Source organism: Triticum urartu, chromosome 1A (assembly GCF_056163025.1).
Source record: "Triticum urartu cultivar PI428250 chromosome 1A, HENAU_Tu73, whole genome shotgun sequence".
Classification (NCBI taxonomy): Eukaryota; Viridiplantae; Streptophyta; class Magnoliopsida; order Poales; family Poaceae; genus Triticum; species Triticum urartu.
Genome location: NC_141873.1, coordinates 5,011,718 through 5,039,011, shown reverse-complemented (window position 1 = coordinate 5,039,011; position 27,294 = coordinate 5,011,718). Strand labels below are relative to the sequence as shown.

General features: G+C 40.7%; 1 protein-coding gene and 1 pseudogene across 1 annotated transcript; one reads left to right on the top strand and one right to left on the bottom strand.

The window, feature by feature from the left end:
• The first annotated feature begins 511 nt into the window (after positions 1 to 511).
• LOC147988183 (uncharacterized) lies at positions 512 to 2,996 on the top strand (annotated as a pseudogene).
• A 9,115-nt stretch (positions 2,997 to 12,111) lies between these two features.
• LOC125541456 (uncharacterized) lies at positions 12,112 to 26,321 on the bottom strand. Its single transcript, XM_048704870.2, has 9 exons — positions 26,120 to 26,321; positions 25,876 to 25,985; positions 25,475 to 25,657; positions 25,124 to 25,376; positions 24,698 to 24,920; positions 24,501 to 24,624; positions 15,617 to 15,820; positions 12,563 to 14,078; positions 12,112 to 12,444 (listed from the first exon to the last, which is right to left on the bottom strand). Coding segments are annotated over exons 3-9 (2,484 nt in total). The 5' UTR covers positions 25,637 to 25,657; positions 25,876 to 25,985; positions 26,120 to 26,321; the 3' UTR covers positions 12,112 to 12,442.
• Between the last annotated feature and the right edge of the window lie 973 nt (positions 26,322 to 27,294).

Sequence of the window (27,294 nt, the reverse complement as noted above, 5' to 3'; positions counted from 1 at the left end):
AAAAATAAAACCACAACAAGTATATCACATGGGTATGTTTGAAAGTAAGAGTGGTCTATACAGAATATCTCGAGAAGTAGAATTAAGTGTGTTAACACACCCAGTAGATTTAAGAATTGTAAGCAAAAATATTGAAAATGAATTAAAATATTGTGGTTACAAATATATTCATCAAGGCATGTATATCATAGGAGTCAAAGGTATGACAAGGAAGAAATTAGGTGCGAAGGTTTTGATAACCTTATTAGACAGAAGATGGGAATCTGTAGACGAAGCAGCATTAGGATTTTTGGAAGGAGACATGAATGAAAATAGATTAATAACCTATATAGCTCCAGACCTAATGATGCCCGTAAAACAATTTATTGAAAAAATGAGTTTTGGTTTCCAAACTAAAGGTTATGAAGATTTTAAAGGAACAAATTTGCTAGTAAGCATAGAATTTATAGGAAGGCTCACTAATAGAAGTAGCTCCAGATATAGAGTAAATGTGAATGACGTAATTGATAGTATGCAATCAAAAGGTATAAAGTTTATGAATCCTCTTAAAATTGGTTCTGAAGAAAGAGCTGGAGAAGAATGGAAGATAGGTGAATTAATAGAGAAAAAAGAATTAAAGCAACCTGAAAACTACATAAGCTATCAAAATTGTGAAGGAAGTAGCAGCATTCGATTTATGAACTATAAAGCTGCATCAATAGAAGACTCTGAATCTTTTATGTCAGAATCAGAAATTAATGATGAGAAAAATAAAGGTATATCTGAATGCATGGAAAAGGCTGATTTAGATGATGAAGTAATTCATTGGGAAAAGAAACTAAAGCATATTGAATGGGAATATAGTCATTCTATGACAAAGGATTGGCCTAAAATTAGAGAAAGAGAACTATTTATCATTAGAGAAATTGCAAGGTTGAAGAAACTAAAAAATGATAAAAAGTTTGCCACTAGTAGTTTAACCATGGAAGATAAAATTATAGCATCCGCAGAAAGAAAAGCAAATGCTATTATTAATAAAAATGCTATCATTAATAATGATAATAATAATAATAATAATAAGGATAAGGATAAGAATATTTTTCAAAATGAAGAAGTTATTAGTGAAGAAGAGCAATGGGATATCAATAATAAGTTATTATTAGAAAGTTATGAGGAGGAGGAAGAATTAATAAAAGAAATGTGGTTAGAAGATGAAAGATATGATGATTCAGAACAAAATAGTGATTTCTACAACTCACTAGATGATGTGGGACTTCATAATTTAGACAATGCAATGGAAGCCATGGAAGTACAAAATAGTGGTAAAAGGAGAAGAGGATATGGAGAATTGTCTGTAAACAGAGAAGGAGAAAGAGAAAGACCTACCAGATCAGCTGGACAATGGCCTCCAGAAAAAGATGACTATCAACCTACATATATCCCAGGGCAATATAGATATATGGGTACTAAAAGAAGAGATTTTGAAAAACCAGTGCAATTTCAGAATTATAAGAATGATGGCGCTATATTAAACCTAGCAGCTCATGATCCAATAGATTGGCCAAATATAATCAGCATATGGAAAGGTTTAATAGTGCAAAAATATATACAAAATTAGTATAATATAGGCACTAAGGTAGAAGATATGCTAACATATCTTGAAACATTCTTAGGAGAATCTGTAAAAGTTCTATGGGAACAATGGGTAGAGTCATACCCTAGTCAATATGAAGAATTAAAAAGGGCAGGAGGTAACCCTAATAATTTTGCGAATGTTATTTCAAATATGATCATAGCAGAAGATCCAGAATTAGGACATACCTCATTACAAAATGAAAGGTTAAGAGAAATAAAAAAAATTAACATTAACAAGCTGGAAAGGTATAAAAGAATTTTCACAACATTATTTGTATAATGCTACTACTGCTAAACAAGGTTTTAATGTAGGTGTAGTAGAAAGATATTTTAATAAGTTTCCTGATCCTCTAGGTTCCATAATATTTGAGGAGTATAAACAAGAAACAGGAGGAAATGTGGTAAATATATCCCAAGCTATAAAATTTGTTTTCAAACAATTAAGAAAGGTGTGTACTAGCATTCAAGCCCAAAGATCTATGAAGAAATCCGATTACAATTTTTGCAATAACATTGTCCAAATACCACTAACATATGGAGAAGAAAGGCATAGAAAAAACAAACACTATAAACCACAAAGGAGAGATAATAGAAATTTTAGAACAAAGAAAAGATATTTCTTAAGAAGGTCAGACAATAGAGCCCCATTCTTGCATAAAAGAAATGTAAGGAGATATAATCCTAAGAAAACATATGATAAAACATGCAGGTGTTTCATATGTAACTCTCCTGATCACCTAAGTAGAACTTGTCCTAATAAAGACCAGAAAAGATACTCTAGCAAATATGAAGAACAAGAGAGAGTATTAATTATAGATAGCGTTAATGAGAATATATTAGTATGTGATGATGAAATAAAAGACGATGAGTCAATATATTCAATTATAGAGACAGATGAAATAGAAAATGAGGCTCCAGAATATGAATCAAGTGAAGATGAAATAGACCTGATAGATGAATTAGCCGGTTTAAAAATTGAAATGATGAACCAAGTAGATTGTGAACATGGTTGGATTAGAGGAAAAGGTGATTATAACATAAAATGTGCTTTCTGTATATATTACCCAAGCCAAGATAATAGGTTCACATGTAGCTTGTGTTTAAAACAAGCATGTGCCTCATGTCTAAGAGCCAATAATCAGAAGTGGAGACAAGAAATAGAATTAGAACCAGAAGAACGAATATTATCCAGTAGGGTTAGAAATTTAGAAAATAGAATAAATAAGCTAGAAGCGGAACTAGAAACACTTAAAGATGAGTTACAAAATAGTAATAAGCAAGACAATAATGTTGCTGAAATCACGGAAATGAAAGAGCAAATGGTAACAGTAAGGGATAAAAAGGGAGATAAATATATTGGGAATAAATATATTGTTCGATGAGTTACAAATGAAAGATGCAATTACTAGCTTTGGGAATAAATATATTGTTCGATTACCATTCAAAGAAGTGTTAGGAATAAAGATCCCAGTCAGGATTGTTCTTAAGCCAGATATTTCATATAAAATACTGGCACTATTAGATACTGGTTGCACTAAGAACATCATCCATGATAAATATTTTATGAGATGTCCCGAAATAGTTGAAACTATAGATGATAATAAAGCTGAAGTATCTACCGATATGTCAGGAATAAAGAAGATACATAATCAGCTAGCATATAATATTGAAGCTTACATAAATGACACAAAATATATAATAGATGAAATTACAATAAGAGATTTGTCAGTAATAAATGATGACGTGATAATAGGGTTAAGATTTTTACAACAATCTTTACAAACCACAATCATACATGAAGAAGGTGTAACATTTATCCCTTATCAAGATAATGTTCCATACATATCTGAAGTAAGAAAACAAAGAAAGTCCTTGCAAAATGTAGAAATATCTAATTTAGATGATGAATATAGCGCAAGTCTGGATCCCCTTGAATTCTGTAAAGACGAAGAACTTAGTGAGACCATAGAAGAATACCATATAGAAAATACATGTACAGAATGCATTGGGTTACAATCATTCTCTCCAAATTGGTATAGAGATATAAAATATAAAAAGGATATAGATAAGATTGTGCAAAGACTAGAAAGCATACAAATTATCGGAGAAATACCAATGAAACATTGGGATAAGAACTCTATAGTTTGCAAAATAAATATCATAAATCCAGATTATATAATTAAGTCAGGACCAATAGAAGCTACTCCAAAGGATATTGAAGAATTCAAAATGCATATTGAAGAGTTATTAAAGTTAAAAGCTATAAGAGAAAGTAGAAGTCCTCATAGCTTGGCAGAATATTTTAGCGAACTAAACAAAAAATTGCCAAAGCCAGAAAAGACCGAAATACCAAAAGGTGAAACACTATATCTTATATTTGATGGAAGTAAACCCGGTATATATTTGGAATGGGAAAATATAATGATTGAAAAATTAGATGCAAAAAGAAAGGACAAGATTTAACATTCAAAAGATATTATAATATAGATGATGCCTTACTTTGGGCAAGAAAGGTATTAGGACCAGATTATTATATTGATCCAAAGGCTAAAGACTATATCCAAATGAAAAGAGGCATACCTGCTTTACCAACTCCCACAAAGGGGGAGGCATCAAGCTCTAAAAATATAAAGAAGGAAGAGCCTCCAAAATATAAGACATATCAAGAATGTCTTCTAGTGAATACATAGATCAAGAAATGGATAAAAGGTTTGAAGAATTTTCGAAGATAATAAAGAAAGAATTAAAGGAGGAAATATTAAAAGAATTAAAGCAAGAAATGGATGTAAAATTTGAAGAAATAAAGAAAGAATGTGATGAAAAATATGATTTCAATCTGTTAAATGATGATGATCATGTTGACATAGCAGGGCATGGGCAGCGGCCTGAATAAAGCCCAAACCGCATATATTGATATTGCTATCAATTATTCGGGCGCGGAGGACCTATACCCGACCCGAATATTGATAGAAATTCCCATAATAGATCCTTTAAATATTGATAAGGTATTATCAATTATATGGGCAGGGAAGTCCCCCCGGAAAAAAAATGAAAAAAAATGAAAAAAATAATAAGCAATGTTGAATATTTAAGCAAGTTAAATTAAAAATAAATAAAGCAATGCTGAATATTTAAGCAGCCTTGGCATGTGTGTACGCATACACTGGCACATGGATTCTTGAAGGCAGAAGAAGCTCTCAAGGCTAATCGCATGATGATCCGTATAGCCGAGGAGCAAAGACTGGTACACAGAGGCCAGTCAATTATTCACCGAGAGACAATGCCACGTGAAGAAAGCAGAGTTTCCTGAAGATTGAAGTTTGTCGGCACTCTCTCACACTTTTCTATATTATTAGAAGGACACGCATGTACCCTAGTAGGACACGCGTGCATACTATGGTGTACTTTTCTATATTATTAGAAGGACACGCATGTACCCTAGAGGGACACGCGTGCATGCTATCATGTGTAAAATAAGTGAAGGAAGGCTCCTGAAGGCGTTCCTCGCGGCTATATAAGGAGACGCTGGGCTCAAGAACAAAACACAAAAGACGAGAGAGCACGAAGCACTCAGAGCATCAAGACTCTCCACCAGAGCACCACTTCATTCGTAGTTTAGCCACCACCACTGCTAGTAGAATAGCCAAGAAGGCGCTTAGTTCGCCAAGAGTTTGAAGGTAATTTCCTAGTTGTGTGTAATCCCTTCGGGGCCTCCCGAAAGGGAAAACCATATGTAAATTATGTTGTTGAAATGATGTAGTTTCTTGGTTTCACTTAGTGCTTTTATTTATGAATTTATGGGATGAGTTCTTATGCTAGGGATCCTATAGGAGAAACCTCTGCCTGTGTAGTTCTCTGTGTAGTTCAGAGTGGCGTTTGAATGAGAACCTTGTGGCCGTAGAGAAGTGTTCCCTTCGGGTGGAACTGCCTGGGAAGACGATAGGAATTTACCCCATAAATTTGTAATTAAAACTGCTAAGAGAACGTAATTAGCTACATCTGATATAACATAATGATAAATATGGTGAGTACTGAGTAGGATTTTACACCTCTGCGCACACCGTCGGACGAATTGTTGGCCTTGCCAGCCCAGAATAGATCCTGCAACAAATACATAATCAAGTTAAAATGTGAAGGTAATCATATTGAATTAAATATTACTGTGAATAGTGAAATACTATTCCAAATAGTATATATATATATATATGCATAACATGTACAATGTGTAGTACCGTAAAATACCAGCAAACGAAAAAGAATTAAAATAGAAAACACAAAATTAAATGAAAAAGAAATCATAAAACCAAAACCCCCCAAACATTTTAGTACCGGTTGGTGTTACCAACCGGTACTAAAGGGCTCCCGGCCCCCGGAGCTGGCTCGTGCCACGTGGTTTCACTTTAGCACCGGTTCGTGCTGAACCGATACTAAGGGGGGGGGGGGCCTTTAGTGCCGAAACTTTAGCGCCGGTTCCTAAACCGGCACTAAAGGGCCTTACGAACTGGTGCTATTGCCCGGTTCTGCACTAGTGTTGGCATCATACCGGATGTGGAGGTAATCTATGGCAGATGCAATGCCAAGAAGGATGTTGTACCTTTGAAGCCATGACAGCGTCTTCCCATCGCCATGAAGGTGGCCGTCAAGGTTGCCATTCGGTACCAGTTCGTACACCAGTAGTAGCCGACACGTTCATTCCACCAGCCGATGAGCTTCACAAGGTTCCTGTGGCTCAGCTGTCCCAGGGTCTTGATCTCGGTTTCGTAGTCCTTCCAGCTTGCCTCCGGCGTCCCCGTCAGCTTCTTCACAGCCACGTCCCGCAGGCCTGGAAAGGTTCCTCTGTACACTTCGCCAAAGCTACCCGCGCCGATCTTCCTCTCCAAGGGGAAGTCATCCGTCGCTGCCACCAGCTCAGAGTAGGAGAGTTTCCTTGCAACTTCATTTTCCCCATGAAACAAGGCAATGGGTCTGAATAGCACCTTCCAAATATGTCTTCAATAATAGATTAATTAAGATGATAGTATGTAATTACCTGGCAAGACTATTTCACCGGTCCCTGGCATGGATCTGTGTCTGATCTGCATAATACAGATCAGAAGGGCAGCTACTGAACCAGCTAATATAACGCTTGCCGCGACAGATACCAATGTCACCCATAGCTTTTTCTTAGGAGGAGATGGATCTATTAGAAGAGGAAAAAAAAGTACAGTGTTAACTATTCATGGCACATACTTGAAAAAGGAACAAGAATCAGTGACAAAAAAGATCAGATTTTTACTAAAATGCTGTTTAACGGAATTCATCAAATTTTGACTGCAACCCTGACCCAGTATCTACTTCCGTAAGGATTTAACTGGACCAATTTAAGAGCAATACACATGTATGTGTAAAGCATGTACCTGTTGAGTGGAATGACCAAGAGAGAAGATGGTGCGACTCGTACAGGGGTCCGGTGGCTGCGGATAATCCGATGGCCACCTCTTGTGGCAGGTCGGCATCATCCTTGAGATCAAGTGTTGTATTGAGTTCGTAAATGAAATCCAGGATTTGAACGATCACCTTCATCATTTTGGAGTCTCCGTCGTATGTGATGCTTACCCACATGTTGCCATAGAGACTCAAATTTGGTAAATCTGTAGTCTAGTTCGACTTGATGTTGTTGATATCGATGCCGATGTGGTCATTGGCATTAGTGCCGTCCACCTTCTTCGGATCCCATTTGTTCCAGCATGTGTCAAACTCCACACCAATGGTTTGCGGTGATGATTTGTCGTTCGCTGGGTTGTTGAAGAGCCCGAGATAGCCACCACGCGAGTCTGACGGCAGGCTCGGCGGGAAAGGGCCGATGTAGAACGCCAGGCCATCGCCCGGTGAATTGCTCCTTTTGCCTCCGATGGCGAAGCAGAAGGTCCTTTCAAAGCTGGCCCGCTTCTCGGTGAGATCATCCGACAGACGCACAGATTGGTTGTGTGCCACCCGTCCGGTGAGATTAGCAATATCATCTGTTAGAGCAATTCGGTCGTTGCCGGTATAGGAGCCACCCATGAATTTGAGTTGCTCTTGGTCCCAGAGACTCGTGGTGGAGAAGTTGTAGACAAAAGATAGCGCGGCGTCACCAATGCGAAGGGTGTAGGTGGCCAGAAACATGGAGCAGATTAGATATGTGGGGATGACAAGGAGGAGGCCTCTTGGATAGGTCATGGCTGGACAAAGCAGAACAAAATCAAAGCCCAATGACAGTGATCTTGCTCATGCGAGAGAGGGCAGGCAGGTTTGGCCAACTATTTATAGTCTAGTTTCAACAAAATTGGGCCTGTATGCTCATGGACTAGTCTTCGATTAAAAGGTCCTGAGCATGTTATGGCTTTCTGAAAGTTTCCTAAAATTTTCTGGTTTCCTCACTACTTCCTTTGACCTAACTGGTATGATTTTGTTTAATCTACACGGAAAGATTGAATTAAAATGTTGTTCCGGCTTACTATTGTTGAAGTATTTCTAATATGGCCAACACAATTCTATTTTTTTAGATGTCATATTTCTAGCATATTTCCTCCCAAAAGGGCCCTAATCTGCAAATTTTCAGGTTTTGGAGCTTGGAAAGAAGGTCAAAGGATTTGTGAGAGATTCGTTAAAATGCTTGAAGGGTGGAAATTGTGTGTGCAAGGGTAGAAGTAGAACAGATGTGGAGGAGTTCTCCAGAGGTATTTTTCTACACAATGCTTGAAATGCAAAATTTTAGAGGCATTTTGGGAGAAAGTCCTCAAATAGGCGAACTTTAATTGAGGTGTTTTCGTAATTCACCTGGAAACGCAATTGTTTTGAGGTCTTCTTTTTTCATAATTCGCCCTCAAACGTACAAGGGCAGGAGGAGTTCTCCTTGAAATGAACGAGTGGCTATTTATTTTCTGGGTTTTCTTCCATCAAATACTTTCAAGAAGTCATCACAAATCAGCTCAAGAAGTCATCAGTGGCGTGCTGAGATTTACTGTCGCAATTTATCTAGCATTTTTCTTGCACTTTTTGGTGTCTGTCTAGCGTACTGTTTCCTATGTAAAGGATTATGTTCTCTCACTAGTAGAAAAGGGGGCAACGGTCCAGGCCGGGTCAGCCCATTAGTCCCGGTTCAGTCTAGAATCGGGACCAATGGGGGCATTGGACCCGGTTCGTGAGCCCAGGGGGCCGGCCGGGCCACGTGGGCCATTGGTCCCGGTTCGTCTGGACCTTTTGGTCCCGGTTGGTGGGACGAACCGGGACCAATGGGCCTCGCTCCTGGCCCACCACCATTGGTCCCGGTTGGTGGCTTGAATCAGGACCAAAGGCTCCCCTTTAGTCCCGGTTCATGCCACCAACCGGGACCAATGAGGTGCCTATATATACCCTCGCCCGCGAGCAGAGCACTCCAGTGCTCTGTTTTTCTCTGGCCGGCGAGGGGAGGGGTTTGTGGTGCTCTAGCTCACCTCCTATGCACATGAGGTGTTCGATGAAATGCCCGAGCCACAGTAGTTAAGCTTTCTCCTCTCGAAGCTCAACCTCAAAACTCCATTTTCCTCGAGATTTGTCTAGATTTAGCGGTCCGTCATGCCTCACCCCCGTCTTCACCGCCGTCGATCACCCGCACCGATCTCATCACCGACACCACCGTGGTGAGCCTCTTGTTCTTATCTTCTTTCTGAAAGGAAAAATATTGTTACTTGTATGTTTAGATAGATACTTGTATAATTTTCTTACTTTTATTATTGCATCTTATATAGTGCGATGGTTTTGGTATCCGCCCCCGTCGGCCCTCGTCTTGTCTATGATTCGGATGTGGTATATATATTATCTTTATAACTATTGGTTCATTTATTGTTTATGAAAATTATGCGGACCAACGTGACATAGATTTTATATATCTAGGATGTATGTGAACCGGAAATTCCAACCGACCCTATTGTCGAGAGGTTAAATTTAGTTGAAGAAGAAAACAATTTGTTGAAGGAAAAAATAAAAAAAATTGAGGAGGAGAAGATGATATTGGAGTTGCATGTTGCGGATGTCGTCGATGATCAAAAGATCAAGATGGATGCAAAGCGCTTGAGGAGGAGAAGATGATATTGGAATTTCTTTCATTGCATGTATTTATAATTATCCTCACTATATTATGCAGATTGAAGATCGCCGAATTGAAGAAAAGACAAATCGGCGATATTGGGTTCGTTAACACATATCTTATAGATGCAACTGAGGTTGACAAAAGGCCCGAAGAAACCGAGGCCAACTTGCTACGATCATTCAAAAGAAATGAACACAAAGATATAATACTCTTTCCTTACAACTTCAAGTGAGTGTTACCTGTCTTGTGCATATTCGGTTTCCCTTATATATTAGTCCAGGTTATAGTAATGTAATTGATGAGTTATGCCTGCGTGCGCAGTTTCCACTATATTCTCCTAGAGATTAGGCTTGAGCAGGGAGTAGTAACTGTCTTGGACTCTAGACGAAAAGATCCCCAGGAGTATGCGGGCATGACTGAAATCCTCCAGAAGTAAGTTAAATCGATCATTATCCACCATCAGCAACGTTGTTCATTTCCTGATATCAAGTAATTGTTTTCTTTGTCCGGCGGAGTTTGGAGAAAATTCACGAGAAAAGCTTCGGGACTGCCGAAGGATCTGCAATTTAGACACCCGAAAGTAAGTACTATAGTAGCATGTTCCGCGCATCTCCTAGTGATTCAAGCGCTAGTTTCATCAATACCATTTGGCATTCTTACTTATCAGTTTGATTGACCTCTATTTCTTGTAAAGTGGTTGTGGCAGGAATAAGGGAATGATTTCTGTGGATACTATGTCTGCGAGTCCATCCGCCACACGACCTGCGAGCGGGGCGGGTACTCTGACGAACAATATGAAGTGCGTAAATAACAATATTCACAATTTTATTTTATTACCATCATTTGTGTTGAGTTTCATTCATTCATATATATATGTATTGACCCCCTTCTTCAAATTAGATGTTTCGGATGCGGAATGAACTCCTAGCACCAGATCGCATGCGAGCAATTCAAGAGGAATTGGCGGCATTCTTTCTTGACCACGTGATCGCTGAAGACGGAGAATACTATGTGGACCATGCGTCCATAATGTAGGAGATTATATTTGTAAGAGATAATTATTTGTATATATGTAGCCGGTAGTGTCGGACGATAGATATACGAGAACTTGTTGTTCGACCAATCTCTCGGAGAAGGAGAGGTGGTCGATATCACTTCTCTCTGTATGCATATATGTTCATGACGATCTTCTGTTTCCTTCGTTTGCTTACTAGCTAGCTAGCGTGTCTAGTCCTCTCTATATGTATGTATAGTACGTACGTAGCGTCGACCAAGCACGGATATAAGAGAGGACACTTCTCTCTATTAATTAGCTATCTAACACAATATATGAAATACCTAAATTAACCCCCCAAAACCCCCCAACCCCCCCCCCCCCTCAAAAACAAAAACAAAAACCCCAGCCACAGAAATGCTGACGCGTGGAGGCCTATTGGTCCCGGTTGATGCCACCAATCGGGACCAAAGGCCCTCCTGCCTAGGCTCAGCGCACAGGCCACGTGGAGGCCCATCTGTCCCGGTTCTGGTTAGAACCGGGACTAAAGGGTCAGGGCAGTAGTAACGACCCTTTAGTCCCGGTTCTGGAACCGGGACAAAAGGCCCTTACGAATCGGGACAATAGGCCCATTTTCTACTAGTGTCTTAATATTATTTGTTGTTGAAACACTAGGCGTCGGCCCATGAGTCCGCATAGGCAGCTTCAGTGTTCTGTGCTGTGTTGCTCATCAAAAAGGAAACATAGACATAAGAACCTTGTTGTGGTTTCACAAGACTGACTCCTTAAAAGGCCACGCCGGCTTGTGGCGTGAGTTCCTCTCCTCGAACCATCTGTGAACCTTGTAACATCTGCTACCTTTTGAAATATATTCAGGTGGGGAGCCTTTCCCCCCCGGTGACCATTTCAAAAAAAAAAAAACAAGGCAAAAATATCACAGTCAAATTGCAGGCTACCAAGAAGTTGCGATGATGTTGTCGTAATCCCTCTCCTCAATCTGATCTAAAATACATCTAAACTTGGCCTAATTCCAGTAGGAAACTCAGGTGGGGAAATTGAGGAGAAAGTTGTTCTAACCATTTTGTGAGGATTATCGATGGATTTCTTCACATTGCCAAGAAATGATAAACAAATGAAAAACGGTCGATGAAGATACATTTCCACCAAGGTTAGACAGTTCCCACCCAGGCTTTAGTTTTGAATCTCCATCGGCGGCGGGCAGAAGCTCCAGTTTCAGCTGGTAGTGCCAATGATATTTTCATCATGCTGAATTCAAAATGGGAATTACGTACAAGCACCAATCGAAAGATGTAACAAGGAGCCAGCAAACAAAAATAAAAGCTTGGCTTTTGCTGACAGATAAGCAAGACAGGACTGAATTATCCAACTCCTTGGCATGCATTACACAGTGCACTGATTAAATAGCATTCACCAATCAAATTAAACGGTATTGCCCACATTATTACAGATCAGAAATAGTAGTGAATAGTTTTACTGAAATCTCTCACACTCAGAAATAGTCAGATTAAACAGTATATGGCGTCTGTTTCACTCTGAAAAATGCAGTGCACAAGCAAAAAAGCACAAGGAAAGAAAGAACAACTCTCACACATCCGGCTGGCTGGCCTGGCAATAAGTTTTCCTTATAGCTCCACATTCCTTCACTGATTCACCGACCTGTGATTCCTAGCCAACCTTCTCTTCTTTCTTCTCTTTTTTTGCGGGACAATCTCACTAGAATTTTCTTCTGAGGATAGCAAATGGATGACGAAACATAACAAAAGTTAGTAGCAGATCCTCATGAGACAGCCCATTTTTCCTGATACAAAAAAAAAAGAATGCAGAAAACGGGATTGCAGTCTTACATGCTGGGTCTTCAAATCTTTGATCGGGGGTGTGCTTGATCTTCTGCCAATTTGGATGTCTGACTGTTTGACACGACTTCGTGAACTCACCACTGCAGTATGCAACACAAAACTTCTCAAGAGATCGGGGCAGTGTTGGAAGCGATCGGATATTCAGGCACCCTTCGATTTCCAGTTCCTTGAGGGATGTGAGGTGCTCAATATTTCCTGGTAATGTGTCCCACCTGCAGTGACCAAGCCAGAGAACACGAAGATGAACGAACGCCTCAAGTTCAGGACAAGATCCCGGTTGGCTCCATCCAAACAACACAAGTTTTTGCAGGTTCTTTGGGCCACCTTTCTGTTTACCCACCATCCAATCTGGGTTTCTCGAGCTTTGATAGCCTGAGATAATAAGTTCTTCAAGACTTACGGGAGGGCACAGGCCCTCATGTACCTCTGCTTCAACTTCTGAACTGCACCTTGTACCATCATCACCCCATTCCAACTTCAGTTGCTTCAGCCGATCCTTGGCAGCTAGATTGGCTTCAACAGCTTCCTCCTTGCTTTTAACATTTTCAAGGCCATAAATTTCCAAACTGGATCGAAGCTTGTTTAGGTCCCTCAACTGCTTTATCTCATAACCTTTTTCGTTCCTTATTGTGAACCTGCTGCTTGGTAAAGTTTGGAGTGAGATCAGCCTGCCTATGTTAGGACATTCCAAGTTCTCACAGATTATGTACCGCAGGTTGATAAGGTTATCAAGGGTAAATTCCCAAATTTCGCAATGGCCATGATTGCCAAAGTCTAGCAGCTGGATATGGTGAAGTGTATTAGTTAGTGTGCTTGGTAAAATCACGGTGCATTCAAATGTCCTAAAGGCAAGATAGCATAGGTCCTTTAAATGACTAATGGATTCTGGTACCAGGAACTTATTGGGTTGTATGATTGGAAGATGTTCCCGGCTGAAAGCAACAGCCAATACCCGCAATTTATGTAGCCTCTTGCATATACTGTCAATGACTTTTTCCTCAACTGTAGTACCCCTTTCAACAACATAAATTATGAGTGTCTGTAAATTTTTCAATCCAAGGATCTTCTCAGTAATCAATGCTCCATCATAATTCTCTACAAGAAGATGGCAGACGTCTTGGGGAACGTCTCCTTTCCACCCTTCTCCTCTTTGACTCCTTGCATTCTCTATTCTGAAGCAGTCCGTTCCACTCATCTTGTCTAATAAATTATGCAACAGGTCAGGAATTGTAAACCAAGTATCATACCATTCTCCTCCTTGTTGCAGAAATGAGCATGACACTAACTCTTGAAAATAACTCTCAGCTACATCTTCCATGTCCTCTGTTGCACTGGTCTTTATAAACCCTTGTGCTATCCACAAGCGAACTAACACATCCCTTCTTAACTTGGATCTCTTGGGGAAAATACTGCAATATTTGAAGCTTCGCTGGAGATCTGGATTAAGTTGTTGATACCTCAACCAGAGAGCACCCATAGTGGCATTGAATATTTCCGGATTAAACTGCAGATAATAACATGGAATTAGCACTTTGGATTAATAGTATAGTGATATTTGTCTACGGAACATAGATATATAATTTAATTTTGAGCACCTGCATGGCTTTAGTATTTAAAATATGTGTCCAACCAAATGTTCTGAAAAGCACATGCTTCAGGAATAACCGAGAGTCCAAAAACGAATAAGTTTTACATAGATACAAATTTGCACTCATTTCATGGGTGCAAACTTTCATGAAAATATGAACTATTTTGAACCGAAAAGAAAAAAATCTATGTTGTATAAAAAGAACTTTCATGAAACATTTCAATCTTATAGAATGTTTATGTTGTAAATATACCCATGATCAATAGACGGCCCAAATAAAATAGTTATTTTTACCTCATATGAGGTAGATAATATATCATTGGCACCGGCCAAATCTATGCACCGAGGGCAAGAGGTTTTGGGCCATTGGATGGAAAAGTGTCCCGCAAGATTCATGCATAAGTTGCCATATAGCATATTTGCAGGAATAACTTTGTATGGTATGAAAATCTGCACACACTTTAGCTCTTTGGGTTCTTGGTTGCTGTTATTGTTATAAAAACAATCGTTTATTTATTATAAATATTCACCCATAGTTCATTTCAGAAAATCAACCCGGGTGTTATCTCATCTATAATTTGATAAAACTTAAATGAGTTTCAACATTAAGTTTCATATCCAACACTTGATGAAACTGAATTTCACAAAAAAGAAACAAGTTGAACTTGATAAATCTTGGTTTTATATGTGAACCGTAGTTTAGAAAAATCACCACAAACAGAGGTGCAGGTTGATTTTAATTAAATACAAGATTTTTTGTAAATATGTCAGCTGTCAATGGATCATGTCCATCACTTCGTCATCCAATGGTTGCAGATGTATGTGCATATCCAATAAAAAAAATCACGTGGTGAACTATATACATTGCCATAAGAGAGGCAAGTAGGAGCGTCTCAAAAATGCTCGAAACATAAATACATTAACATTATATTATTTCAAACATCTCGCCATAAAAAATAGATAGGTTCGTCATGAAGCCGCCATTGTTAATTTTATTATTAGCTATTGAGGTTCCCTAGCTCGTTCTATAGATGCCGCCGAATTGTTATTGGAGGCAGTAATGATGTATTCAATAAGTTCGTGAATAGATCTTTTCACATAAATACGTTGGTACAAAAAATATATTTTATTATATTATTAATAAAAATCATGGTGAATCTAACACCATTAATTTATTCTAGTGCTTCTATTTCTTTCGCCTAATAAAAATGTTTTTTTCAAAGTGTTAGCGATCATGAGGGGATTAGAGGTTTTCTCTCCCTAGTGCATTAGGCGAATCATGGTACCGCTCAGTTATAGCATTTTTTACCTGTTCAAATAACCAATTAAGTCTATTTCACTTCACCTACTGGCTGCTTGGAGCGATAAAAGAGCAAATGGAGATGTATGCACACAAAGTTTCAAGATTAAGTTTGGTGGGAGGTATGCCATGGATTCCATGCGAGTTATTTTACCTGCTGTGAAGTAATCACGCTACTTTCAATATATCCATCTATAGTTTCTCTTCCATCAAGCGCACTGATTATATGTTGTGAATCTGGTCTCCTTGCCGGGTTGCTCTCCCTGCACTTCATTGCTATCTCAGCACATACTCGTACCTGTTCCAGTTGTACATCCCTCTCTAGTTTCTCCATTATGGCGCTCCAACTTTGTACTACCTGCGAATTGAATTAGTGTATTATGAAAACAAGAGACATCTTTTGCAACACAAAATTAATGTATACAAATCCCATCAGGTAGAGTTAATTGCAAGAACTCACCGGACGCCTTTGCGGAAAGAACGGTTTTACAATTTTTTGGCAAAGAAACATCGGGTAATAATTTTGCATAAACCACTGATTGGTGGATTAGAGTCATTTGAACACGTTTCCGACAGGTGTGTCCCACTCACTGGATCTGACTTGGCAAAAAATGTCATGTGTGCAGGTTGACTCTTTCTTCTTCCCTCTCCTCTCTTTCTCATTATATTGAACAGGTTGTATGCATTCGGGAGTTCGACCGCATGCTCCGGCGTGAGGGCCGGCCTACCACTGACCGCTACTGCTGCATCGTGCATGGAGGGTGTCCCAGGGGTGTGGCACAGAGGAAGCGAGGTGCAGCCAGACGCCGTCGAAACGCGGCATGGCGCTGTGGGTCAGGCGCCATCTGCTGCTGGTGAGGCACACGCGGCCGGATGCCGAGCGCTGCCGGGCTTGAGGTCACCGTGATGTGGGCGGATCACCAACCTTAGCATGCACGCGCTAGCGCTGGAGCACCGCATCTGGCGAGCCCCGTCGCGTGCCGTCGACTGGCGTCCCGTCTACCCCGCGACACGTAGCACTCGCCACAAATGAGCAACCACGCCCAGCTGCGTCTCCCAGCAACCGGTGCACCATATCACAGGGGTCACCGACGTCCATGAACCGCCGGTGGGTAGTGTCGGCGCTGCCTCCCGCAGCACCTTCTTCTTCCTCTAGCCGCCTCTCACAGCTCACGGAATAGACAGAAGAACACAAGAAATTTGATGGCCGGCTGCCTCTCACAGCCCAACCTTTTCGTCCTCTGTATTTCTCCTGAGTCTTGACCAATGATACATGCTTACAACACCTTAAGTAGCACACACGCACACACAACCCAGCCGTCTCATTCGGACACTAAGTCACACACGCACGCACACGTTGAAGCCCACATCTGCTTGATCCTATTTTCACTCATCAATAACTACTTGTGCGGCCTCTCATCAACGGCCACACGACCTGGCCAAAACTACCAGCAAACGCTCGCAAGAATACTTGCATGCTTGCACTCGGCTATTGACTAAGGCTAACTAATCTAGTAATGCACCCATGCACTCGCCTCCTGGCTTGCCGATCCTCTCACGCGCACTTTCTATATCTCTGTGCTTGTCGATCAAGCCGCTGCGCCATGTCGCAATGCATGCAGCCACAAGTACTTAACACACTACTAATGCAAGTCTATGGCAACGATACCACGCAATACAAAATAAACATGAGACTAGACATATACAACAAGGTTAACTGGGCTTCCTTGGATCCCGGCAAGCGCGAGGGACGTGGGCGGTGGCACGGGATTCCTTCGATGTCAGGGAGCACAACGGACGCGGGCGGCGGCGGAGCTCCCTGCTCCTATCATCCATGGCCGGCGGCAGGCTTAGCTGGGGTTCCGATGCGAGAAATGCTACACCTACGTAGGCAGTCCTACGTGATTAACGTAATGGGCCAGGTGGCATTATTTTGTTGGAGGAAATTAAGGAAGGGGGCCCACACAGTTGAATTCAGGGGGCGGTGGAGAGGTTAATATGTGACAGTAAGTCTACGTGGGTGTAGCATTTTTGTTTCCGATGCGATAGTTGGCAAGACGACACCGACATAACAATGGAGATCAAGGTTTCGAGCTGGTGACGATGTAGATCATGACGATGCTTTGGAGATGAAGATCAGAAGCACAAGATGACGATGGCCATATCATGTCACATATTTTGATTGCATGTGATGTTTATCTTTTATGCATCTTATTTTTCCTAGAACGACAGTAGCATTATAAGATGATCCCTTCACTAAATTTCAAAATAAAAGTGTTCTCCCTGAGTATGCACCGTTGCTAAAGTTCGTCGTTTTGGAGCACCTCGTGATGATCGGGTGTGATAGACTCTACGTTCACATACAATGGGTGTAAAACAGTTTTGCACATGCAGAATACTTGTGTTAAACTTGACGAGCCTAGCATGTACAGACATGGTCTCGGAACACTTGAGACCGAAAGGTCGAACGTCAGTCATATAGATATGATGAACATAGAGATGTTCACCATTGAGAACTACCCCATCTCACGAGATGATCGGATATGAGTTAGTTGATTTGGATCATGTATCACCTGGATAACTTGGTGGATGTTAATTTAAGTGGAAGTTCATTAGTAATTTGATTAATTTAACTTAAATTTGTCATGAACTTAGTCTTGATAGTTTTTGCATATCTATGTTGTAGATCAATAGCTCGCAGTATAGCTCCCCTATTTTTGATATGTTCCGAGAGAAAAGTAAGTTGAAAGATGATGGTAGCAATAATGCGGACTGGGTCCGTGATATAAGGATTATCCTCATTGCTGCACAGAAGAATTATGTCCTTGATGCACCGCTAGGTGACAGACCTATTGCAGGAGCAGATGCAGACATTATGAACGTTTGTCAAGCTAGATATGATGACTACTTAATAGTTTAGTGCACCATGCTTTACGGCTTAGAATCGGGATTTTAAAAATGTTTTGAACGCCACGGAGCATATGAGATGTTCTAAGAGCTGAAATTGGTATTTTGGACTCATGCCCGTGTCGAGAGGTATGGGACCTCTGACAAGTACTTTTCCTACAAGATGAAGGAGAATAGTTCGGCCAGTGAGCATGTGCACAGAATGTCTGGGTACTATAATCGCTTGAATCAAGTGGGAGTTAATCTTCCAGATAAGATAGTGATTGACAGAGTTCTCTAATCACTACCACCAAGCTACTAGAACTTCGTGATGAATTATAATATGCAAGGGATGACGAAAACGATTCTCGAGCTCTTCACGATGCTGAAATCGGGGGAGGTAGAAACCAAGAAAGAGCATCAAGTGTTGATGGTTAACAAGACCACTAGTTTCAAGAAAAGGGCAAGGAAAAGAAAAGGAACTTCAAGAAAAATGGCAAGCAAGTTGCCACTCCTATGAAGAAGCCCAAAGCTGGACCTAAGCCTGAAACCAAATGCTTCTACTGTAATGGGAATGGTCACTAGAAGCGGAACTGCCACAAATACTTGGCGGATAAGAAGGATGACAAAGTGAACAAAGGTATATTTGATATACATGTTATTGATGTGTTCCTTAGTAGTACTCGTAGTAGCGCCTGGGTATTTGATACTGGTTCCGTTGCTCATATTTGTAACTTGAAATAGGAGTTGTAGAATAGACGGAGACTAGTAAAGGGCGAGGTGACGATGTGTGTTGGAAGTGTTTCCAAGATTGATATGATCACCATCGCACACTCCCCCTACCTTCGGGATTACTGTTGAACCTAAATAAATGTTATTTGGTGTTCGCATTGAGCATGAATATGATTAGATCATGTTTATTGCAATACGTTTATTCATTTAAGTCAGAGAATAATTGATGTTCTGTTTACATAAATAAAACCTCCTATGGTCATAAACCCAATGTAAATGGTTTATTGAAATCTCGATCGTAGTGATACACATGTTCATGATATTGATGCCAAAAGATGCAAAGTTGATAATGATAGTGCAACATACTTATGGCACTGCCGTTTAGATTATATTGGAGCGCATGAAGAAACTCCATGCGGATGGACTTTTGGAATCACTTGATTATGAATCATTTGATACTTGCGAACCATGCCTCATGGGCAAGATAACTAAACTCCGTTCTCCAGAACAATGGGGCGAGCTAATGACTTATTAGAAATAATACATACCGATGTATGCAGTCCGATGAGTGTTGAAGCACATGGCGGGTATCGTTATTTTCTAACCTTCACAGATGATTTGAGTAGATATGGGTATATCTACATGATGAAACACAAGTCTGAAACATTTGAAAAGTTCAAAGAATTTCAGAGTGAAGTGAAGAATCATCGTAACAAGAAAATAAGTTTCTATGATCTGATCGCAGAGGCGAATATTTGAGTTACGAGTATGACCTTCATTTAAAACAATGTGGAATTGTTTCACAACTCATGCCACTTGGAACACCACAACTTAATGGTGTGTTCGAACATCGTAACCATACTTTATTAGATATGGTGCGTTCTATGATGTCTCTTACCGATTTACCACTATCATTTTGGGATCATGCATTAGAGACAGCCGCATTCAAGTTAAATAAGGCACCGTTTAAATTCGTTGGGACGACACTGTATGAACTATGGGTTGGCAAGAAACCTAAGCTATTGTTTCTTAAAATTTGGGGATGCGACGCTTATGTCAAAAAGGCTTCAGCCTAATAAGCTCGAACCCAAAGCAAAGAAGTGCGTCTTCATAGGATACCCAAAAGAAACTATTGGGTATACCTTCTACCACAGATCCGAAGATAAGATCTTTGTTGCTGAGAATGAGTCTTTTCTAGAGAAGGAGTTTCTTCCGAAAGAAGTGAGTGAGAGGAAAGTAGAACATGATGAGGTAGTTGTACCTTCTCTCGAATTGGAAAGTAGCACATCACAGAAAGCCGTTCACGTGATGCCTACACCAACTAGAGAGGAAGAAAATGATGATGATCATGAAACTTCAGATCAAGTTACTACTGAACCTAGTAGGTCGACCAAAGCGCGATCCGCACCAGGGTGGAATGGTAATCCTGTCCTGGAAGTTTTGTTATTAGACCATGTCGGACCTACGAACTGTAAAGAAGCTATGATGAACCCAGATTTCGATAAAATGGCTTAAGGCCATGAAATCGGAGATAGGATCCATGTATGATAACAAAGCGTGGACTTTGGTGGATTTTCTCAATGATCGGCAAGCCATAGAGAATAAATGGATCTTCAAGAAGAAGACCAACGCTGATGGTAATGTTACTATCTACAAAGCTCGACTTGTTGCAAAAGGTTTTCGTTAAGTTCAAGGGGGTGACTACAATGAGACTTTCTCACCCGTAGCGATGCTTAAGTCTGTCCGAATCATGTTAGCAATTGCCGCATTTTATGATTATGAAATCTGGCAGATGGATGTCAAAAACAACATTCCTTAACAGGTTTCTTAAGGAAGAGTTGTATATGATGCAATCAGAAGGTTTTGTCGATCCTAAAGGTGCCGACAAAGTGTGCAAGCTCTAGCGATCCATCTATGGACTCGTGCAAGCATCTCGGAGTTGGAATATACGCTTTGATGAGGTGATCAAAGAATATGGTTTTATACAGACTTAAAGTGAAGCCTGCATTTACAAGAAAGTGAGTGGGAGCTCTGGAGCATTTTTGATATTATATGTGAATGGCATATTGTTGATTGAAAATGATATAGAATTTCTGGATAGCATAAAAGGATTCTTTTCAATGAAAGACCGCGGTGAAGGTGTTTATGTATTGGGCATCAAGATCTATAGGGATAGATCGAGACGCTTGATAGGACTTTCACAAAGCACATACCTTGACAAAGTTTTGAAAAAGTTCAAAATGAATCAGTCAAAGAAAGGGTTCTTACCTATGTTACAAGGTGTGAAGTAAGACTCGAAACCCGACCACGGCAAAAGATAGAGAGAGAATGAAATTCATTCCCTATGCCTTAGCCATAGGTTCAATAAAGTATGTCATGCTGTGTAGCAAACCTGTTGTGTAACTTGCCATGAGTTTGGCAAGCGATTACAATAGTGATCCAGGAGTAGATCACTGGACAGCGGTCAAAATTATCCTTGGTTACCTAAGAGAACTAAGGAGATATTTCTCGGTTATGGAGGTGATATAGAGTTCGTTGTAAAGGGTTACGTCGATGCAAGCTTTGACGCCGGTTCAAATGACTCTGAGTCTCAATCTGGATACATATTGAAAGTGAGAGCAATTATCTTGAGTAGCTCCATGCATAGCCTTGTAAACATAGAAATTTGCAAAATACATACAGATCTGAATGTGATAGACCCGTTGACTAAATTTCTCTCACAAGAAAAATATGATCACACCTTAGTACTCTTTGGGTGTTAATCACATGGGGATGTGAACTAGATTATTGACTCTAGTAAACTCTTTGGGTGTTAGTCACATGGCGATGTGCACTGTGGGTGGTAATCACATGGCAATGAGAACTTGATTATTAACTCTAGTGAAAGTGAGAGACTGAAGGAAATATGCCCTAGAGGCAATAATAAAGTTGTTAATTGTATTTCCTTATTCATGATAAAGGTTTATTATTCATGCTAGAATTGTATTGATTGGAAACGAAAATACATGTGTGGATATATAAACAAAAACCGTGTCCCTAGTGAGCCTTTACTAGACTAGCTCGTTGATCAAAGATGGTTAAGGTTATCTAACCATAGACATGTGTTGTCATTTGATAACGGGATCACATCATTAGGAGAATGATATGATGGACAAGACCCATCCGTTAGTGTAGCATATTGACCGTTCAGTCCATGCTATTGCTTTCTTCATGTCAATTACATATTCCTTCGACTATGAAATTATGTAACTCCTGAATACCGGAGGAATACCTTGTGTGCTATCAAGCGTCACAATGTAACTGGGTGATCATAAAGATGCTCTACAAATATCTCCGAAGGTGTTTGTTGAGTTTGCATAGATCAAGATTAAGATTTATCACTCCGAGTATCGGAGAGGTGTCTATGGGCCCTCTCGGTAATACACATCATAAGAAGCCTTGCAAGCAAATGACAAATGAGTTAGTTATGAGATGATGTATTACGGAACGAGTAAAAAGACTTGCCGGTAACGAAATTGAGCTAGGGATGGAGATACCGACGATCGAATCTCGGGCAAGTAACATACGGATGGACAAAGGGAATTACGTATGTTGTCATAAGGTTCGACTGATAAAGATCTTCGTAGAATATGTAGGAGCCAAGATGAGCATCCAGGTTCCGCTATTGGTTATTGACCTGAGAGGTGTCTCGGTCATGTCTACATAGTTCTCAAACCCGTAGGGTCCACATGCTGAACGTCCGTTGAAAAATAGTGTTATATGAGTTATGTATGTTGGTGACCGAATGTTGTTCGGAATCCTGGATGAGATCACGGACATGACGAGGAGCTCCGGAATGGTCCGGAGGTAAAGATTGATATATAGGATGATATGGTTAGGCCAAGGGGTAAGGCACATGGGGCTTTAGGTCGGTACAAAAGGAGTTTTGCGGAGGCCAGGGGGCCAAACGCTGGAGACCCTGGCATCTGGCCCTGGGCCAGACGCCGAGGCCCATGGCGTCTGGGCTAGATGCCAAGGACTGTGGCGTCGGGTCCTGGAAGTCCGAGAAGGACTCTTCCTTGCGGGAAAAACCGACTTTGAGGAGGATCTTTCTCCAAGTTACGACCCCAGGGCTCAACATATAAATAGAGGGGCAGGGCTAGCACCTGGAACACATCAAGAATCACCAAGCCGTGTGCTGGCAACCCCGTCCCCTCTAGTTTATCCTCCGTCATAGTTTATGTTGTGCTTGGCGAAGCCCTGTGGAGATTGTTCTTCACCAACACCGTCTCCACGCCGTCGTGCTGCCGAAACTCATCTACTACTTTGCCTCTCTTGCTGGATCGAGAAGGCGAGGACGTCATCGAGCTGAACGTGTGCTGAACACGGAGGTGCTGTAGATTCGGTACTTGATCGGGACGGATCGTTAAGGGGTACGACTACATCAACCGCGTTGATAAACGCTTGCGCTTAGCGATCTTCAAGGGTATGAAGATGCTCTCCTCCTATCGTAGCTATGCATCTCCATGGATAGATCTTGAGTGTGCATACAAATTTCTTATTTTCCATGCGACGTTTCCCGACATTTTATTCACATGTTGAACTATATTTTCTGAATACTCCAAACTGCACTAATTTTACAGCTAAAATCGTGATTTGGTTTGGTTCAACGTGATAATACTTCAGATGTAGTTCAACATGTCTTTTGTCCTTCTTGAAAAAAGGTTGAATCACCCCTTCACAAAGTGTGGTTGAGTTGTAGGCATAGTGTAAAACTGGATCGGCCCATCGGTTTGATTGGAAAAGAGAAGAAACCAGGGGCCCCATATGTTCATTTAAGCTTCACGGACCGTTTCCACCATCAGATGGGTGAAACGAGGTGAACCGGGCAGTTTTCTGCAGAATCGGACAATAAACTTGGCAGGTTGAACCAGATGAATCCCGAAAAATATATTTGGAAAAGTGGGATTCAAACCCTGCAATTGGGTGACCAGCTGTACCCATGCCAATAACCACTATGTCAGGGTCATTTTGATGTCTATTATGAGGAAACAAGGCTTTAGCCATTTTCAGTACAAAATTAGCATATACTACATACCAATTATAAATGTTTTATGATAAAACCATAAAATGGACCGGTGAACCGGCAGCCTAATCGGTGAAAACCTGAATGTAGAGGCTCAATGGTTTAGTCACCGCCTCGGTTTTTAAAACTACACATGAAGGTGACCTCCATCTACTAGATGTTGAAATCCAAGTTTCATATATTTTTCATGTTGTATAAAATCGAAGTCTTTCAGTTAAGCTATATGTTCCATGGCAGATTTATTAGTAAAAATGAAAGCGAGTGAAATTATGTTGCATCTAAAAAGAGAAGAAAGTAGTGTATTGGTTTTGAAGTACATCCTTTATATTTAAAAGAGAACCTAAATCCTGCTTACCATGTCAACATCATACTGATACCAGTTCTCTCCTGTGAGTACCTCCATGATTATTATACCAAGACTATAGATATCAAGCTGGTGTGTGATTTCACCGTTACCACATTCTGGTGCAGAATATCTCCTGCATAATAGACACGCGTGCGTTGAGTAACGGAACAAAAATGTGGAACTTTCAAGAGGCTTAGCAAACTTACAATGTTCCGCATATGTTTACAGTAAAAGTCTGGCTTTGCATTGGACGAAAGCACCTTGATAGACTGAAATCGGTAATTTTTGGTACCAAATTATTATCCATCAATATATTCTCTGGCTTTAGATCTAAGTGGACAATATTATTTTGATGAAGATAATGTAACCCCTGACAAATTCCCAATATAATTTGATAGCGGTCTCTCCACTGAAGTCCGCAAGATGTATCTACGAAGGAGAGGATAAAGTAAGCCGAGTATTATTTGACATACTTCAAGTCTATAATATTCAAATCTATCGATGGTATGTGGTGCTTATCTAAAAGAAGATAGCATATGACATAGTGAGAATAAATATGTGGGATACTGAACCGTATGAAATTTAACGATGAATATAAAGGATAAAAGAAACTTTGCGCCACATGATCCTACCCGTGATATACTCACGAAGACTTCCTTTGGGAACAAACTCGAAGCAAAGCAACCTTTGTCGTACATCGGCCATGACCAATTTTCCTTTGTACTTTAACATACTGCCTTGTGTGTCAGCACAATATCCCAGAAACCGCACTACATTTTTGTGCTTCACCTTCATGAGGCATTCAACTTCTCGAACGTACTCCTTCTCATACTCATGCGTATTTGACATCCTTTTCACCGCCACGGACCTATTCTCTAGAATACCCTACATGGAGAAGATGCCTTGTCTTGTCAGCAACAACTTCAGTTTCCAGATAAAGTTTGATCAAATCACAGGGCAGCTCAGAGTCAGAGTTACTGTACCTCATAAACCTCCGCAAACCCACCATAGCCAATTTGCTTCTGAGGAGAGAAATCATTTGTGATTTCTTTCAGAAGTGACAGTGGCAGCGGCTTGGGCTCTGCCGTTTCATCACATAGCATGCACTCCAGGTCCCTTGGTGTGATAATAGATCGGCATTCCATTTGCAGTTATGGCACGGTACCCTTGAAACAAGAGCAAGGGCATTATTTGTGACCCTTATGTTTTTTCCATAGGAAAAGTTGTTTGCTTGACAGCATATATGAGTTCTCAAATCAGAGGAAGTTGCAGTTTCGTTCAGAAAAAAAAACACAAAAACCACCTCCCTAAGGTGACAGAGCGTAGGCAGCCAGGACAAATTACATCTGAAGAAGTTCTGGGTCAAGGAATTTTTTGTGATTACCTGCCAAGGCGGAGGCCCAAGCTTGAAATGATTTCTTCCAGACTAGGACGACGGATGATTTCTTAAGCTGACAAGGAAGGCTTCCATAGAGGGATGGTGAGATCTAAATCCTGTCCATGTGAGAGAGAACACAGGGGACTTATATTATGAAACGACTACCAAGTGAACACTTCACTAATAAGTGAGATTTTATTTAAGAGCAAGCTCGCCGCTACTGCTCTTGCTACTACCGAGGTACCCGTACGTTGCTATGGAAGACTTCGCTTTTCCTTGTTGGCTCTGTGCTGCAGCTTCCTCTGATCAATGTTGCTGCTGCTCCGCTTCTCTTCTTCCTCTACCCGGCGATGCTGCCCACAAATGGTATTGCGAGCTATAGCTGTTGTAATGGTTGGAGTATAGAGCTCCTGGGCTTATGGCGATCGATGGTGGTGAGGAGTCACCTCATTATATTTGCTCTCAACATGTACAACATTTCCTACACCGAGTCAACCTCATCACTTGAACTCACCTTAATGGCAAAGAAGAAAAATGATGCGTCCTATGTCCTAACTAGTTTCCCTCTAAAAAAACAACTGTACATCATTGTGAAGGAAGGTTAAGACCGTTGTGTTCAAAAGGAAGTTGTGTTCAAAACTATAGTTGTGAAGCACACAATTATTTTCACTATAGTTGTTTTCTCAAAAGGAAGGTTAAGACCGTTGACCTCTACATCATTGTGGTGCACACAACCATTTTCACTACACAGTTGATGCAAGGCAAGGAGGCCAATGTCATTCTTTTTACTTTTCTTTTTTTAAAGGGGTCCAGTCTGCCAATGCTATGTATGAGCTCACCATTCGTTTTTTTAGAAGGAAATGATTACAAACACAACATCATATATTCAGTTAATTGACTGCAGATGATATGACAATGAGATATGACCACTAGCTCACTCCATTATTAGTTATGCTCGCTGTGGGGAGTTGGACATGAAACGACCTGTGGGCCCCAAAGATTAATGGAGGAGTACATGATAGTGGGGACGTCGCTGAAGAGGCTGGCCGGTGAGATATTAGAGTGAGCAGCTGTTAAACATGGGTGGGGCTAAAAGATCAATGGAGTACGCGTGCCACCCATCACACGTATATGAAACACTGAGCGTGTGAACCACGCAAAGTATTCAAAATGTTTTCACACAGCTGTTGAGTATCATGATTAATTAGAAAACATACGATAGACTAGGAATTCTTTCAGCTTAAGTTGATCATGTACTCCTATATATATAGCCCACGAGGCTCAAGCAATATCAAACATATATTCCATCAAACCCTCTCTCCCTTCTAACATGGTATCAGCCTAACTGATCCAACCCTAGCCGCCGCCCGCAGCTTTCGCCCGCGCGCCGCCCCTGGGGCGGTCGGCCTCCATGACTGCCGACGG

Bases quoted from the DNA above. Each gene is read 5' to 3' on its own strand.
- LOC125541456 (XM_048704870.2), bottom strand. From the start codon at position 25,636: ATGGAATGCCGATCTATTATCACACCAAGGGACCTGGAGTGCATGCTA. The intron at 24,921-25,123 runs GTAGGATCATGT...TCTCCTTCGTAG, and splicing joins TCTTCGTGAGTATATCACGG to ATACATCTTGCGGACTTCAG. The intron at 24,625-24,697 runs GTAAGTTTGCTA...TCTATTATGCAG, and splicing joins GTAAACATATGCGGAACATT to GAGATATTCTGCACCAGAAT.